General features: G+C 41.7%; 2 protein-coding genes across 3 annotated transcripts; one reads left to right on the forward strand and one right to left on the reverse strand.

The window, feature by feature from the left end:
- Positions 1-1,149: 1,149 nt before the first annotated feature.
- On the reverse strand, positions 1,150-3,791 carry LOC139213300 (microfibrillar-associated protein 3-like). Its single transcript, XM_070843965.1, has 2 exons — positions 3,497-3,791; positions 1,150-2,087 (listed from the first exon to the last, which is right to left on the reverse strand). Exons 1-2 carry the CDS (start codon positions 3,750-3,752, stop codon positions 1,315-1,317), a joined length of 1,029 nt encoding a protein of 342 aa, XP_070700066.1. The 5' UTR covers positions 3,753-3,791; the 3' UTR covers positions 1,150-1,314.
- A 1,441-nt stretch (positions 3,792-5,232) lies between these two features.
- Positions 5,233-14,423, forward strand: fam114a2 (family with sequence similarity 114 member A2). 2 transcript variants are annotated; one of them, XM_070844201.1, is made up of 14 exons: positions 5,233-5,460; positions 6,109-6,341; positions 6,745-6,844; positions 7,109-7,219; positions 7,378-7,481; positions 7,929-8,063; positions 8,622-8,786; positions 9,549-9,672; positions 9,753-9,838; positions 10,048-10,146; positions 10,973-11,097; positions 11,215-11,287; positions 12,184-12,237; positions 12,925-14,423. In XM_070844201.1, exons 2-14 carry the CDS (start codon positions 6,129-6,131, stop codon positions 13,024-13,026), a joined length of 1,491 nt encoding a protein of 496 aa, XP_070700302.1. In that variant the 5' UTR covers positions 5,233-5,460; positions 6,109-6,128; the 3' UTR covers positions 13,027-14,423. The 2 variants fall into 2 exon arrangements, with proteins under 2 accessions (XP_070700302.1, XP_070700303.1); XM_070844202.1 differs by having other exon boundaries at positions 7,109-7,210.
- The last annotated feature ends 13 nt before the right edge of the window (positions 14,424-14,436 follow it).

The raw sequence follows: 14,436 nt of genomic DNA on the forward strand, positions 1-14,436 counted from the left end.
GCTCGAGACGAGCTTCAAAAAGATTCTACAGGAACTATGAAACATTCAAAACATTTATTGGAAGATAGCAAACCTCAGTTTTCAAGCCTTGAAACACTTATCTATTCATAACCTCTTTACAAAACAGAAAACCCATTTACCTTGGACCCTTCATAGACCTAGTTATGTAGGGTGTCTTTACAAATATAACTCACAAACGTCACTTAACACACAAAGAGAAAATGCTGCAGTGCTTCTATAAGAACTGACTTTTCTAGACATGCACACTGTAAAATATGAGATTTTACCATAGTTATGAGCACAATGTCACACATTTTCTATCACAGCAGGCATGTTTTGGATCTCTACTGTAGAAATAATCACAGACAATAATCAGAGACATGGGAATCAAGTCTGTGAAGAGACGTTTTTGATGCGTTATTACAAATTATTCCACTTGTTTTTGTGATTGACAGGAAGCAGTGGCGCGCAAACAATCAAACACAATGAAATGAGGATATTTTATTACAGCATCATGTCCTCTGGAAGCTGACTGACTGTCAAAGTGAACAAAAGTGATCGGCGTCGAATGAGCTCTCATATCAGCTGCTCTGCTAACTGTGTGCACAGCTCAGTTGATGCGGTTTGGCTCTGATCAAACTTACTGACATTAATTGTACTTGTACTCTAAATCACAGAGAAATGATTGAAAATTGTACTGAAAAACAAACATTTGTCTTAGATCAGTAGGCCTCTGTACTGAATGTCCCTGATTCAGACACGGCTCCCTCTCTCTGCCCTCAAGTGCCTGATTCTCTACTGCAACCTGTAATCACATGAAGGCAAAATGCCCCCAAAACATAATCTCATTTTTATATAGGAATCACTGAAGCATGCACAATAAAATAATGGTAATATAAAAATAATGGCAACGGAAATAATGGTATGACTCAGCAGGTATAAGCGTGCAGCATTTCAGGGGCCACAGATGGAACCATAATGAAGGGATATCTACTTCAGGGAGAAAAAGAATCCAACTTGTGCACGGCAAGATATGATGTTTACATTTGTCTTTATTTTGCCTTTTAACTTAGAATAATTACATGGTGCTCTGTCAGTTAGGACTCTCTATTGCCTTGAAATAAAGCTGCTTTTGATTCCAACATTTTTCGGTTCAGTAGGACACGAATTCAATAAAAAACAAGAACTGAAAAGCAGAACCAGAATGGCAAATATCGAAATGACAGCAAACTCCAGTTTTCCATGAATATTTTGATGTCTTTAAGCACTTGCGGTTAGATGCCATAAACTTGTGAGACTTTTGTTTAACACAGGCTACACGTTACTCTCGTAGGACACACTTGCTTGGGAGTCTGGTCCGAGCACACTGACGTACATCTCAGCCTCCTGATCCTCACTGGGGACTTTCTCAGCCACCGGGTGGACTGACACTTGGACATCAACGCCACCTCCAGGGTTCATCTCTCTTTCCTTTGACAGCAGCGCCTGACACACCTCCTCATCCTCCTGTCCATTTCTGTCTGAGGAGGACGGTCCTATAACTTGTCTGTTCCCAGACACCGATGGACTGTCCTGCTGCGGGTGAAGCCGCGGGTTCACCGTCTCCGCAACCTCCTCCGCTGATGTACGACAGTTTAGGATGAGCGGCGGCAGAGGGATGCTCCGTGCCAGCTCCTCCATGTGACGGGCGAACTCCATGGTCTTGAACTGCGTGACCTTGGCGAGCTCCTGCGTCTTGGCCGACGTGACAATGGGAATGCGCTTGGCGACCTCGAACGCCTTCTGCAGCTTCTCCGCGCCCTCAGTGCGGAAGAACTCGTTGATGGCTCTCTCCGTCTTTTTGAGGTGGCTGCTGACCATGCAGAGCCGCGCCACGTTGAGGATCATGGTGATGGTGAAGGCCACCAGGCAGACGATGACGTAGTATAAGCCCAGGCCGCTGTCGGTGTGGGCTACACGCAGAGTGACGGTGTAGTTTCTGGTCCCCCCAGTGCCAGTTAAGGCGACGCACGTGTAGCGGCCGCGGTCCTCGAAGGAGACCGCGGTGATGTTCAGGATGCCCTTCTCCAGAGTCTGCCACTTCCCACCTGCATCCAAAAACCCCATGATACAACAAGACAAGGAGTTTTACCAAAAACATAAGAAATGTGAGTTAAAGGGAAACTTTGCCACTTTTTATGTAGATCAGCGTTGATGGTAAATGCAGTCCAGTAGGACAATAAACACCTCATTGCAGCAGAACGGGCTGATTGGCTGACATGACACAGCCTGTAGTTCTTGTGACCAGGAAATTTAACAGATTTTGCAGCAGGAGAACTCTTCCTGTTTTCTCGTTCAATGTTACAAGCACGGAGGTATTTATTTCTTCAACTGACCACACTGATAGGACATCCACATAAAATCTGGCAACGTTTCCCTGCTCCTTAAGAGCAGATAAGGAACCTGTCATCATCTCCTCCATCGAGCAGATTGCAATGCAGCATCACAAATATTTACACTGCCCAAAAAAACCCTGTGATTTAATTTAAATTTTACTTGAGTCCTTCCACAAATTATTTAACCAAATAGTATCTTATAAGATAAAAGCACAAACTTAGAAATCCATGAAACTTCAACTGACATTCAGCTGATAATGGTCAAGGACAGAGATACAATCAAGAAGTGGAATGATAACAAATACTGAGGAATTTGTGAAATGGGAGAAAATCTGACAAACACATTTTTTTTTTTTAATCCAAGCATTTTTTTAAACCTGAAAACTGGACTGAATGGTACGAGTAAATTATGGTCCCATTTGGAGTGAAATAGATGAAATGCTTTAGGGTGGGACTTCCTTTTGACTGACCAACAAGAGGCGGGTCATGCTAAAACCTAACCAATCAGACGCGGAAGCCTTTGCGGCATATGAACGTCAGTTCTGGTTCCAAAACCAAGATGGCGCGGCTAAAATGGCGAGCTCGAGGCTTCAAAACTGCAGTCCACAATCCAATGGGTGACATCACGGTGGCTCCATCCACTTCTTTTACAGTCCTATGATTGTGTGGTATAAAATGCATGTGTGGCTTAAAATAGCAATTTAGTATTATTATGGGAAGAATAACTAAGCAGGATTGTTATTTTTGACATCAAAAGTACCTATTTGGTCTGTACAAAATGTGTTGTATTGTTTTGCACTGTCCTGTACCATTGGGAGTTGTTTCCTTTTCCCTATTTACAGTTTTCTGCAAGTTCTACCCTATTTTTGATCTAAAATCTCCAATGTGCACAGTTTTGGTTTACTTTAGGGGGCGTTTACTGGGTGTTTAGAAGTGTGTTGTCACTTGGGTGTTGACTGTGCCCCTGTTTACATACGTGTTTCATTGAAAAGCTCATTAAGGGAAGGAATGGCATCTGACACTTACACTGTGATGAAAGCTTTCTGGTGAAACAACTACGTGGCACGAAAAAAGAACTCAAAGTAGTTCATGAACGTCATCTCAGTACGTCCTCCTCCTACCTGTGTCCTCGCCCAGCAGCGCTCCTTTGGAGTTATACCACTTGATGTCAACGTGGCCTTCAGTCACATTGCATTCAATCAGCGTGCTGGATCCCTCCTTCACCACGATGTCCCCGCTAGAGGGGACGCCGGCGTGCCGTGTGAAGGGCACCCCCTCCGGCTCTGACCTGTTTTGAGCTCCACTTGCTGTCCAGCCGCCGAGCAAGAGGACTGTGAGAAGCAGGCGTGACAGGTGGTATTTCTGAGGCAATAACATGCTGGGAAGAGTCACAGCTCCAGCTCACATTTAGACCAGACCGACCTGCAAAACAGGAAGAGTAAACTCTTATGGATCATGCAGCAAAACCGGACTCTAAATACTTAGTGTTAAGTGTCTTCATAATCTGTAACTCCATTTTCATGGTTTTTTGTTTTTCTTCAGCCTAATTAAATGCAAAAATCTTTTCAGTTTTAATTGTGAAATTTAAATCACATTTTCAGTCTGTAGGCTCAAGGCCACAACTTCACTCTTTTCCTCTATTTTTCCATACCATTCACTTGATTTTTTTCTTATCTTCATCCCTTAATTATTAATTTTAACTAAGATAATATGTATCTTTGCATGGACTTTTTTTTATTACTGCACTGATTTTTAACTGAACTAATGTTGGTTTGATGGGTTCCTTTGATGGTAAGTGTTGTTGACCCTAACAAATAAACTGAAAAGGAAGTAATAAAGATAATGCTTCATGCTATTATGTTCAAAAAGCAAAGCAGAGAGGAAGCCAACAGGCACATTTTCACATTGCTCATTTCAGCGCATTAAATTGGTCCTGTCTCTTTTAACTCATTTACAAACTGAGAGTCTTTTTGGTAACATCAGGCTATAAAGCGACACAGCAGTCTACATTATGTTTAACTCAGTATGGTGGTGCATAAATACCAGACAGTGATTCCCACCTTCTGCTCCGACAGCGACCAAAACAACAAATCCTCGACCGACATAAACACCAAACAGAATGTGTAACTTGCTATAAGTTCAAAGATAATTCATTTCAGCTGTTAACCTTTAAAAGCTAAAACGTGTCGTCCTGGAGGTTCACTTCCTGCTTCAGGTGTGCTTGACGTAGTGGGCGTGGCTTGTTTTCAATTCTCTTCAATATGATACGACAGTATGTTCACAGCAGAGACACGAGCAGGCATCACTGGCAGTCCACGGTTTACGCTGGTGAATTTAGTTAAATTATTATTGTTTCTTTTATTCAACTCCTCTTCCCTAACTCCTCCGTAATTGAATGCAAAAGTTCAAACGTTTCACCAGAAATATTAAGAAGAAGCAAATGTATTAAGGGATTTTAGTGGACCATTAACTGCTTTTATTTTGACGATTCCGGAAGTCATGTTTTAATTTTATTTGCGTAACTTGACGTGACTGACCTTTGCGTCAAGCTACCTCACGAGAACTAGAGAAAAACCGGTAGTTTGGCAGGTTTTCCTTCAAAATAAAATCGTAACGTCTCTCACCCTTGCAAAAAAATCAAATATGATCTGTTAAAAGAACACGGACATTTCCAGAAGTGGCTAGCTGTTTAAGAATACATATACAGTGGTCATTTAATTTTTTGTCGATTTCTGGTTAAACACGGTCTAACTTTTGCACTGATTTTGCTGAATCCCTGAAAAACACACTTTTATTTTGAAGATTCTAACCGGAACCTGTGTTCCTCAGTGTCGCTAACCGCTGGACCTGTTCAGTGAAAACACAATGTGACGTGGCTAATCCTGTTGGACAAAAAGAAGGAGAAAACCTAAATCATTAAACTGTTTACTGGGGAACCAAAGGGCGCCGAACATTTAGTAACCGAGGTGCAAACCGAAATAAACGAAACAAACCTTTCTCGTTGTTGATTTTGGGAAGGAAAGTGTCAGCAGACTGGAGTAACGTAACGTTAACTGCTAGCATCAGGACTTTGACAGGAGGAAAGGTGAGTTTATAGCAAAAGTATAAGTAGTGTGTGTCGTTCCTACCCCACTAAGTTATGCCTTAATGATTGATAAGAACATAAATAACAAGTAAGTATTCCTTGTAGCCATGTTGTCAAATACTGAAGGAGTCAGTGGCGCACCAAAACTACTAGCAACCCATAATGGAGCATGAATAACAACCAAGACTACAGTCCTACAGTGATACTAACTGCCAGAGGAATAAATGGCTTATAAATCAAAATGGAAGGTTTATGTAATGTATTTATATATTACATATGTATGTATAATATAGATTCTTGTTCCTGTGCTGTATGTTGTTATGCACCACACACACTGTACTGTGAATTGGACTCATCTGCAGTTTGAGTTTCAGAAAAAAAACAGTGTCTCAGTATCAAAGTTGACTTTTGTTCCCTGGGTGTTGAAATGCATCTTGGGAAATGTCCTGTACAGCTCATTGAAGGAGAGTGGTTCCACCAAAACAGTGACTTACAGCATTTTAGTGCTCCTTGAATGAATGCATTAGATATTAGGGGTGTTTGGGTGCAACAGTGGAAGACAGCTGGACGCCTTAACAGCCAACCAATGATTATTTACTCATATGTTACAAAACCCTTGTCACATCCTGTCCTATCTTCACGTTGAAGGCATGTACTAAGACATTAAGATGTCAGACAGTGAAGCTACAGCAGCGGAGGGTCCAGAGGTGGCATCAGAGATCCAGGATGTCTCTCCTGCATCAACGCCCGAAAGTTCCTCGCCGACCGCGCCCGACAACTCGACTGACGTGGCCCCGACAAGGAAAGCCAGGAGGAGACCAGACGCCAAACCTGAAGCTGAAGCTGAAGAGACGACGAAAGCAGAGGAGCAGCCGGCAAAGGCACTCATGAGATAATTATTGTGTTTCACTAGACACACAAATAGACCACAAATAATGGTAAAAAGAGACGTTTACTTCTGCAGGGATGCCAATGGTCTGACCAGTTTAACTAGAGAAACATTGGATAACCTTTTTGTTTCATCCAGCGGTAACTGTCTGTAATTTTTATCTTGTCTTTGGTCAGACAAACACTTTGGCTGATGAAATGCTTATGATAATATCAGATATTTTCTGATAGTAGTGGAAAGCCCTGATGTGGCAGCTCAGAGTCACACAGCATAAAAGTACAGCACAAGTGATTCTAATGTTCTACATAAACATAAGCAACAGTGCTTGCAAAATCATTTCTCACATATATCTGTCCTTTCTATCTGTCCCCATCCTCTCTATCCTCTTGTCTCAGACATCCAGTGAGTCCACTGTGTCCCAGGGCGGTTGGGGGTACTGGGGCAGCTGGGGCAAAACCATCTTATCCACAGCAACAGCTACTGTGGCCACTGTGGGTGAGTATAGACCACCTAACCTGTTATTTCTGTCTTATATGTAATGTGTGGGGGGTTCCTTTTTATAGTTCTGCCCTAATAAACTGCAACCAGTCGTCACCTAATCACATGCTGAAGTTGGTCTTGTCTATTGGAAGATGTTATTTTTCTCCATCTTTCTTTTCCCGACATTGTGGGTTTTTTTTACTTGTTATAACACACTGTCTCACCTCACTGTATTTCCATCTATTACCTTTACATCATGTGTCCCTCCTGTCCACCTAGGCCAGGGGCTCACTCAGGTGATGGAGAAGGCAGAGACGACGCTGGGAATCCCCAGTCCGACCGAACTGTCGGCGCAAGTTGAGGAAGAGCAGAAAGAGCAGGGTGAGTTGTGTAATTAAGGCACAACACTGGTCCAGTCAGCACGGATTACTACTGTTATTGTACACGGAGGCATGAATATGTGTCGCTTTTTCACACACCATACATTTCTTCCAGGCTGTGTTGTAAATCTTTTATAAACGCATGTGTTGTGTGCGTTTTTCCCGCAGGTGAAGCCAGCAGTGAGACGGACCGAGCGGCAGCGGATGGGTCGGCGGCCGTGGGAAGCGCAATGGGAATGCTGTCGTCGCTCACCAGCGTCGTCCAGAGCACAGTGAGCTGAAAAAACTCTCTTTTGTCTCTGTGCCGATTTTTAAAATGCATCTTAAACTTCTAGTTTTTCAACGGCACTGTACAAAGAGTGGAAAATCATCTCGTGGGGAGTATTAATACTGAAAATGTTCAGTTCTTGAGAAATAGTAGCACCGCGGTGACAAGACCGTTAATATGAGCAAGATTCTGTGTCAAAATTCCCACCAGAGAAAACGTCCAAGAATAGTTTTATGAACTTCAGGTCACTAGTGATGCTTCTGTATTTGCTCAGTTTGACGCAGCAGCCAAGCTAGCAACAGAGCCTTAACATAGCCTTTAGCCTCCTAATAACTCATTAATTCACCCATTGAATATAATGTATTTTGAGTGGGCTGTTTGCTAAGAGCAGGTGCTGTTGTTGTTGTGGCTGCTACACTGAAACAAAACTCTTCATCTTTTTTCCTCACAGGGGAAAACGGTGATAACAGGCGGTCTGGATGCTCTGGGGTTCATCGGGAAGAAGACAATGGATGTGATAGCAGAAGGGGACCCAGGCTTTAAGAAGACCAAAGGACTGATGAACAGGAACTCCACTCTGTCTCAGGTAGGGGGACCACAGTCAGACATGTGAATGAGGAGCTCAAAGACAAGATGGAGGCAGATGAGATGAGACAACAGGATATTTTATCTTCTAGTACACTTAAGATTTATGCTACGTCTACATCTGATGAGGAACGCTTGGAAAAGACTTTCCAGACTTTTTTGATCAAAAGTGTAAATAGGGTGAAACTACAGTCAGACTGTGATTAAAGCAAACGTTCACCTTAATCCAGTGAGAAATCACAAGATGGAAATAAAAGTTTTAAAAAAGCTAAAAACAAACTAAGCTAGTTTGACAAAATAATCATAAATCAAGTTCCACCCTGAAGATTTTCTGAAAGTTTCAACAGTATAATGTGGTCCTCATCAGCAAAACTAAGCTAAAAAAGAGACATAAAAATGACAGGATGAGACCTTGACTTTTATGTTTTATCAGCCTACAAGTAAACCAAACAGAAACAAAGTTCTGCTGACTTCAACTGGTTTCTTGTCTTATTGTCCTGACAGGTTACTGGCAGATTGTCTCCTGTCTTTCAACTCTGCGTCTCTCTCTTTCTCATAGGTGCTGAGGGAGGCGAAGGAGCGAGAGGAGCTGCAGACAGCGGAGAAAGAATATTCCGATTCTGAGAAGAAGGTGGTCGCTCACTACGGGATGCTGTTTGATGAATTTCAGGGTCTGTCACACCTCGAGGCACTGGAAATTCTGTCTCGAGACAGCGAGTCTAAGGTATGATGGGAGTTTAATTCTGAAATATGACACCTACTGTGGCTGGATAGACTGAAACATGAGCTGTGTTAACGCCAATCAGAATTTTCCACTGTTGATTTGAATAATAGTCCAATCAGAATAGAAATGCCTCATGTGACCACCTCAGTCAGAAGAGACTGGCCCTTGTAAGGAGTTTTTGATTGGGTTGAGGGAGGTGGTGTAAACCTTGTGATAATCCATTCAATAGGAAAATATATATCAACAATTAGTCAGATTGTTTCATGCTTGCCCCAGGTGGGGGTAACAGTGACGTCTGATTAGACAAAGCCCCCAGGACGTGCCCCAAGCTTTTATACCGCTATGATTTAATGGCCAAACCATCTAATTACAACTTCAGGGTCCAACATTTTTTCATGGGAAAAGAAGTGGCTGTAAAACACATTCATACATTTTTTTTTTTTTTTGGAGCAACAAATGACTCATTTCATTCCTCACAATTTGACCAATTTTGTCCGATAACACTTGGAAAGTCTTGAAGAGCCGCATGATTAAATCGTTTTATCCACATTCAAGTTAGTGCAGAAACAGCAATGTAAATGCAAATCTTGTTGGATCACTTTATTTGGCGTCCGTGTAAACAGTACAGTTGGAATCTCCGATCAGAGTGACTTCAATCGAATTGAAGATATATTGTCCGTGTAACCACAGCTACTGTTATTATGCGTGTGTGTGTGTGTGTGTGTGTGTGTGTGTGTGTGTGTGTGTGTGTGTGTGCTGTAGGTGAAGTCGGTGCTTACCACTCTGTCAGGAGATGAGCTGGTTCAGCTGAGAGAAGAGCTGGACCTCATCAAGGACTCTTTCTCCCTGGTGGAGTTTGACGATGAGGACGTGGACGAGAAGAAAGGTAACGCCGTTATAATAATAGAAGCACCGCCAGAGGAATACAGCATCTTGAAATGACCTATTGTACGTCTCTAATTCCAGATGAAGATGGCTCAGAGTTTGAGAGGGAGATAACAGAGGCTTTGGAGGGTCTCAGTGTCTCTGCCACAACTGCCAAACTCAGCAAGGTACCAACAACACACTGCTGTCAGTATAAACCAATTAAATATAACATCATCACACATTTCAGCCTCAGAAATGACTGCACAGTTGAATCAAAACCTCTCCGACACAGTCCAGGTGTATGTGTGTGTGTATGACAGCTGTTGTTTTGATTCCATTAGATTGTGCAGATCTTGGCGGTTATGTTAATAGCATGGTCTGTAACCTCCAACAGGCCTGTAAGAGCGCCTGCAGCCAGATCACCACCATGACCAGACCAGAGAAGGAAGAGGAAGAGAGTGAGGAGGATGTTAAGAAAACCCTGGCTGTTGAGGTACATTGGCATCAACCATCATCAATATTTACCAGGAAATCATTTTATGTTGCTGTGGGACTCGATGGCGTGTTTCAAACAGGTTAAAGGTACACCTTCATTACAAGGCTTGTGTGCGTGCCTATTCTGTTTGGAGGAAGTGAGGTAACAAGGCACAAAGTTACGTTTTAATTAACTGGGAGATTATAACAGTGAAGAAGATGCAGACACTGTTATGGTTGCAGTCCTGTGTTGATGGTTCCTCAATTAGTAAAACTAAAGAAGGTTTTTTTTTTAAGTAGCTATGTACGTCAAAGAAATTCTGAAAATAGAAATAGAAAAGAGCCTGAGGGGACGTCCTCAAACTGCTCAAAAATATTACATTTACATTGAAAGAAAGCAGAGAAAAGCAGTAAATCTTGACACTCTGATGAGGTGGAAGCAGAAAAACTTTGGAATTTGTGCTCGATGATTGATTTAAGCAACTAATAACTTAATTAATTTCCCACAAGTGTTGAGATAAATATCTGTCAGTTGATTAACTGACATTTAGTTTTGTTCTACACTTTACTCACCTGGAGATGTTGCACTTGGACACTGTAGAGATTTTTTGTAGATGTTTCACAGTAAAAGCAAGATGGTTTTTTTTGTCTTTTCACTCTGGTGGAATGTGAATCAGTTTCACTCGGTCTAAACACGACAATTATTTTGAGAAATATAGCATTTTAAGCACTGCTGGATGGTTTTTGTAGTATTTTTCATGTTGTAGTTCAGGAGCTGATTTCTCTCCATGTGGTTTCATGTGCATTCAGTTGCGTGTGTGTGTGTGTGTATTGAATTTTGCCAGGGGGTTCATGCCGCAGCCATCAGGAGTCTGGCAGAGCTGACGGCTCGATCCATTGAGCTTTTCCACAAACTGGCTGAGATGATCCTCTTCTCCAACGGCAGCACGGAGGCCAATGTTCTGTCACAGTAAGACGACGCGGGTTTTCTGTTTGAACATGTGTGGAGACACTGCGGGAGCTGTTACTGCACAAAGTCACAGCTTCATCTGAACTAAGCATCTGTGTTTCTCATGTTGTCTGTCAGGTTAACTGTTGTTCTGTGTAAAGAGATCTCGCTGCTCTCCAAGAAGTTCACTTCCTGCTTAACAACAGCGGGGGTAAGTGTGATGAGTCTAACTTAGATCTGTGTACCAACCGGTTGAAGGTAGAACTGAATATGGGAAATAGATGAGGTTCTTTATTTTAAGACCGTTGTCAACCACATTACTGAATTTGTTGGGGGTGGAATTATTCAGTATTTTCATCGCTGTCATCATCAATCCGGTGTTTGACCCATACTAGAGACTAAAGTCAGTATATCTCTGCCAGTATCCCAGGAGTCTCACAACTTTACACAACACTAAGGCACTAGAGTGCCAATGAATAGTACACAGAGGGACACACACCTGAAGTCATAACATCTTTTTTTTTTTAGCTTTTCCACTTGCTGTGCTGCCCGTGTCTTTTTGGTTACACCTCATAGGAAGTGCTTCATTTGATGTCAGTGGTTTGTTTGACATAAAAAGAAGAAGTGGGTGTTGCATTGGTAGCAAACGCTACCATAGTGTTAAAAATCTTAGGTCATTTTCCTTTTTAAAGAGTAAAAAAATCCCCCCTGAAAATCATATATAATAAAAATGTTTAAACGTACAGTGTGAGTTTGGGTCTCGCACAGTGAGTATCCTGATTTATCACTCAGTAGAGCTGATGTCTGCGGTTGAGTGAGAGTGAGGCAACGTGACATTTATTAAGTCACAACCAGTTATATCGTCTAAAATAGTGCGAATTAGATTTAATGAGGGTGCGTTTTATCATCTTTAACTTCATTGCTCTGTTTGTTTCCTGCCACGTTTTTGCGGCCTACTTTAATGTCAAGCTTACTGTAACGCAGCTCTGACACGCGCTGCTCTTTGCACCTTCAGCATTTTCATTTTCCAAACCGGCACATTGTCACTGCTGCTGCTTGTTCATCTGAATCCTGAGTGTAATTTAATCCAAATGCTCTGTCTCACAGTGTAACGAGAAGGGAGATGTCCTCAACCCACTGATAACGGGAGTCTTTTTAGAGGTTCGTGTCAGACTACCACAGCACTTTGATCACATGCACACACTGTGTAATTAAATCTACACTGTACCACTGCAGTTTATCCATTTTATTGCCTGTGTGACTGGTCTGTTTCTCCTTGAAATGAGTGAAGAAATCTCAAAACTAACTTTTTCCTGCTGAGGATCACTGTAATCTTTATAGTCCTTAGTTTTGCTCTATAATCAGCAAACACAAGAACAGCAATGGTGGCTCTGCAGATGACACACAGCTCTATGTTTCATCGTCACTGTCTCCTGATTACATGAGATGGACGTCACAAAACTAAGAATCTGTTTAAAACTGCAAAAGGGCTGAGAAGGGCTTTCCTAAAGTCAGATGTCATTTTAACTGATACAAATGCAGCAATCTGCGTTCTGCTGTCTTGTTTAAAGATACTGATCATTTTTTTTTATTTCTAGAGAGATACTTGAATAATTAGGGGAAACTGCTGGGAAGAAGTGAAATTATTTCACATCATTGGTACAAATGCTTCACCTTGAAGAACAATAGAGGTCAGATGAAACAAACCTAAATAACATGTTAAGGAGGATGTTCTGTGGTTGGATTGTCTGTATCACAAGGCTTTACGGGCACAAATATGGATACTTCAGATGTTAAAATACTCAGTGCCTTATGTTGACACGTGTTATGGACCTTCTCTCCTCACAGGCGTCCAACAGTGCTTCTTACATCCAGGATGCTTTCCAGCTGCTGATGCCCATACTGGAGATCTCCCACATCCAGAGGAGAGCTGAGTCTACAGAGCAGTGAGCAGCTGGCGTCACTTCTGCCCTCCATCGCTGCCATGATGCTGGGACTCTTGTCACAGCAGAGGACTGACTCATTTTGAAAAAAAAAATCACCTTTGTCAGCTCTCTTACTGTCCAGATTTCTGCTCAGGACAAAATTAATTTCACGCCTGGTAGGAAAAGTGTGTTTTTATCAAACAGTGTTCTTTTTTTTTTTTTCTTTTTTGCTGGTTTAATTGTAAAATTGTAAAGCACAGTAGATGCACGTATTAAAATACAGTGTTGAAAAGGCCAGGACCTGCCAGCCAAAGGGAACAAATGTATTTGCGATAAACAAGGAGCAGCGTTTTGTTCTTTCTTTTATTCAATTCACATGTACAGAACCCTTTTCTTCTGGCAGCTCTTGTGCTTTTACCTTTCCATCTTAGTTCCATCTCAGAGAACACTTTAAGGATGGAAACACAAGAGGTCATTTGTCTAACAAAGGTGTCTCTTAATAAATAGTAAGATATATTGATAATGTATTTTTCTCTTTACTTTACAGAGAATAGTTAGGAACTGATTTTCTATGCATATCTTTTTAAAACTGCAGAGCAACATAATGCTGGTCCTGGAGCAGTTGGGACGTTAGTGTCTTTGATCAAGGACATTAACAAGTACTGAACAGACGGACCATGTTAGGACTTGAGCACGTGTCTTTTGGCAGTGTTCGCAGCCACCAGGCCGACGTCTATCTGGCAAACTGGATTCTGGGTTCACTCACGAAGCCTTGAGTTACTTCCTTAAATCTCCAACGCACAGATTATGGTTCTTTTATTTTTTGGTGAGCGTTGTATCATCCTAAAATCATGTGCAGTGAAAGACAATTATGGGTAAAAAAAAAAAAGGTTTATTACCAAGCTCGCAACAGGAATGTGGTGCCGTATTTTGACTGTTAACTCGCTTGTTTTGTACAATAATGTCACCTTTACATGAGTATTTTCTGCCAGCTGCAAATGTGAGGCATCCTCACATGTGGCTCGAGTCGGACTTGAGTCAAAAATCCATATGCTTGACTTGATAATTGAAAAGAAAAAGAATCAAATCTCAATTTTTGAGCAGGTAGAACCATAGAATATTAAAAAAATGATAATTGGCTGGACTTTAATAAGCAGTACTCTGAGTTGAGAAGCCTCAAAATGCTCTCCTTGTCGTCATCCAATCAATTATTAATGAAGCTTCTGTGTGACTTCAGGTGTTTATTCATTAGTAAATGAGCTTCTATCTGCCATGATCTCTCATTACCATCAGTTGAATTCAGTTGTGTGATATTGAACTGCTAACAGCTGTGTGTTGTGGGCATGTAAAGTGATATTTTTTCGAGCAATATACTGTGCCGTGTATCAGGTATTTGAGATGGTTTTCAAATAAATGTGCTTTCACGTAGGAACAA

The sequence above is a fragment of the Pempheris klunzingeri genome, chromosome 14 (assembly GCF_042242105.1).
Source record: "Pempheris klunzingeri isolate RE-2024b chromosome 14, fPemKlu1.hap1, whole genome shotgun sequence".
Taxonomy (NCBI): Eukaryota; Metazoa; Chordata; class Actinopteri; order Acropomatiformes; family Pempheridae; genus Pempheris; species Pempheris klunzingeri.

Excerpts from the sequence above, each read along its gene's own strand:
- LOC139213300 (XM_070843965.1), bottom strand. The coding sequence starts at position 3,752 with ATGTTATTGCCTCAGAAATACCACCTGTCACGCCTGCTTCTCACAGTC. Across the intron at positions 2,088-3,496 it reads GCTGCTGGGCGAGGACACAG|GTGGGAAGTGGCAGACTCTG; the intron begins GTAGGAGGAGGA and ends TTTTGGATGCAG.
- fam114a2 (XM_070844201.1), top strand. The coding sequence starts at position 6,129 with ATGTCAGACAGTGAAGCTACAGCAGCGGAGGGTCCAGAGGTGGCATCA. Across the intron at positions 7,220-7,377 it reads GAAAGAGCAGGGTGAGTTGT|GTGAAGCCAGCAGTGAGACG; the intron begins GTAATTAAGGCA and ends TTTTTCCCGCAG. Across the intron at positions 9,673-9,752 it reads GGACGTGGACGAGAAGAAAG|ATGAAGATGGCTCAGAGTTT; the intron begins GTAACGCCGTTA and ends CTCTAATTCCAG.